This window comes from Atta colombica, unplaced genomic scaffold (genome assembly GCF_001594045.1).
Source record: "Atta colombica isolate Treedump-2 unplaced genomic scaffold, Acol1.0 scaffold149, whole genome shotgun sequence".
NCBI classification, from domain to species: Eukaryota; Metazoa; Arthropoda; class Insecta; order Hymenoptera; family Formicidae; genus Atta; species Atta colombica.
The window spans coordinates 34,867-37,257 of NW_017259238.1; the positions used below are offsets into that span (position 1 = coordinate 34,867).

At 31.9% G+C, this 2,391-nt stretch overlaps 1 protein-coding gene across 3 annotated transcripts in view; it reads left to right on the plus strand.

Moving 5' to 3' along the window:
- Positions 1 to 2,309, plus strand: part of LOC108685235 (alpha-1,3-mannosyl-glycoprotein 2-beta-N-acetylglucosaminyltransferase) — a 3,459-nt gene extending 1,150 nt beyond the window's left edge. For all 3 annotated transcript variants that reach the window (XM_018189925.1, XM_018189926.1, XM_018189927.1), the window contains 8 exons: positions 31 to 203; positions 338 to 568; positions 710 to 848; positions 959 to 1,187; positions 1,280 to 1,384; positions 1,530 to 1,620; positions 1,723 to 1,893; positions 1,973 to 2,309. In XM_018189925.1, the coding sequence (XP_018045414.1) occupies positions 31 to 203; positions 338 to 568; positions 710 to 848; positions 959 to 1,187; positions 1,280 to 1,384; positions 1,530 to 1,620; positions 1,723 to 1,893; positions 1,973 to 2,086 (1,253 nt within the window). In that variant the 3' untranslated portion in view covers positions 2,087 to 2,309. The remainder of the gene's footprint in view (positions 1 to 30; positions 204 to 337; positions 569 to 709; positions 849 to 958; positions 1,188 to 1,279; positions 1,385 to 1,529; positions 1,621 to 1,722; positions 1,894 to 1,972) is intronic.
- Positions 2,310 to 2,391: the final 82 nt, after the last annotated feature.

Genomic DNA, 2,391 nt, shown 5'->3' on the forward strand with positions numbered 1-2,391 from the left:
TAAATCAAATATAATAATTTGTCATTTTAGAAGAATATGATAGATTAAATGCCCAGTTGTCAATAGACGATGCAGAGAAAAATAAAAACAAAAAACATGAAGTCAAAAAGGAAAAGAGTATATTGTTGCAAAAAATCGAAAACAAAAATAAATGGAAGACATCTAAAGATGAACAAAGCCCGACACAGGAAGTTGTCTTATCTGTAATATATTAATCTATATAACAATTTTATTACTTAATCGTTTCTATCAGTTTCAATTATTTATTCAACATTAAATTGTCTTTATTTAATTTTAACTGTTATACGTTATTCTTAATTTTGCAATTTCTTGGTAGACTGAGGCAACACACAATATTCCTTCGAGACAAAAGCTTCCTGATGGGTCTCCTATAATAGCTATTTTGGTCGTTTCTTGTAATCGTATTACAGTAGAGCGATGTTTAAACCAATTAATTAAGTTAAGACCTAGTAAAGAACAATTCCCAATAGTTGTATCGCAAGACTGTGATCATCGACAAACTGCTGATGTCATAGCAAAATATGGAAACCAGCTGCTACATATAAAGGTATTACTATACATTGAAAATAATTTATTTGTATCACTATATCTATTATTTAAGAGAGCGTATTCTTTCAATTTTCTTTTAAAGAGATTATACTTTCATTCTTATGATGGATGTATTACAATCTTTATGCTCACATTTCAGCAACCTGATCAGTCCGATATTGAAATACCACCTAAAGAAAAGAAATTCAGGGGATACTTCAAAATCGCACGTCACTATAAATGGGCGTTAAATCAAGTATTTCTGAAGCTTGGATATAATACTGCAATTATAGTTGAAGGTACGATAGTGTAGTCAAATCTTTATGAGCATAACTATTATATAACGAATGCGACACATTTCTACAGGATTAAAGAGATTTAGTTAAGATTGCTTCTAATTTTTATACAGACGACTTGGACATCGCTCCAGACTTTTATGAATACTTCCTGGGGACTTATCCCTTATTAGTAAATGATAGCTCTCTATGGTGTGTATCTGCATGGAATGATAATGGTAAAGCCGGCTTGGTGGACGAACATGCGCCACATTTACTGTATAGAACAGATTTCTTTCCTGGCTTAGGTTGGATGCTCACGCGCGATTTATGGTTGGAGCTTGCATCTAAGTGGCCCAAATCGTAAGCATAATTTTATATTTTAATATAAACTAATGTGGTTTGATCTATCTATAATATTTATGGTTTTAATAATGGCACATCTGCTTGCGTAGATACTGGGACGACTGGATAAGGCAGCCGGAACAGCGTAAGAATAGAGCTTGCATCCGCCCGGAAATCTCACGAACCAGAACATTCGGCAAACTTGGAGTCAGCAAGTACTTCTTTTTATCCATATTTTTTATTTATATATTATTTTTACATTAAAAATATTGCAGATAAATGTTGTAAGACTGATAAAAATAATTAAAAATAAAATAATTTGAGTAAATTAAATCGGTGAATTTGTCTTGTTACTTCTAGCGGTTTATTCTTTGAAAAACATCTGAAATACATCAAGCTAAATGAACAATTTGTGCCTTTCACCAAGATGAATCTATCCTATTTATTAAAAGTAAGAGAACAAACATCAGATTCAATCATTGGCAAATACATATCTATTGAATTCAAAGTATATTTATAATTGTTATGTATTATAATTGTTATTTACTTCCAGGATAATTATGATATAGCTTTCGTCAACCAAGTGTATCAGTCGACAGTGGTTAGCTATTCCGAATTGAAAAGTGGGAATATTGTTGCCCCTGGTCCAGTACGAATACCATATTACACTCGTCAATCGTTTAAAAATATTACCAAATTGCTTGGTTTAATGGACGATTTCAGGGTATCTTCTTTTCTTAAGATTAAGATTTTTGTTAATTCATTTTAAATTATATATACTATTTCAAAAATATGTATTACAGAGCGGTGTGCCAAGATCAGGATACCGCGGTGTGGTGACGTTTTTTTATAATGGAAGACGCGTGCATTTAGCACCAAGTGCAAATTGGAGCGGTTATGATATAACATGGAGCTAACACATGATTATGCTCTATAAAGACTTGTAGATTGCACAAGAATATCGCGTGCATTTCTTCTTTGATATTCAACAGATTAGGTAATAATTGCGATGAATCAACAGTGAAATCTGTATTTATGTCAGCAGCATACGGCTATGCTCCATAGAATTAAGTAGAAGCCGATGTTACATTCCTCATCGGTTCCTAATCGGTTTTAAACATACCCTTTCGTAAAGAAATGTGTCACACACATTTATAAGTTTATATATAATATATGTGATTTATGCGTAAATGAATTATCATTTACAGTATGTGTGTATATA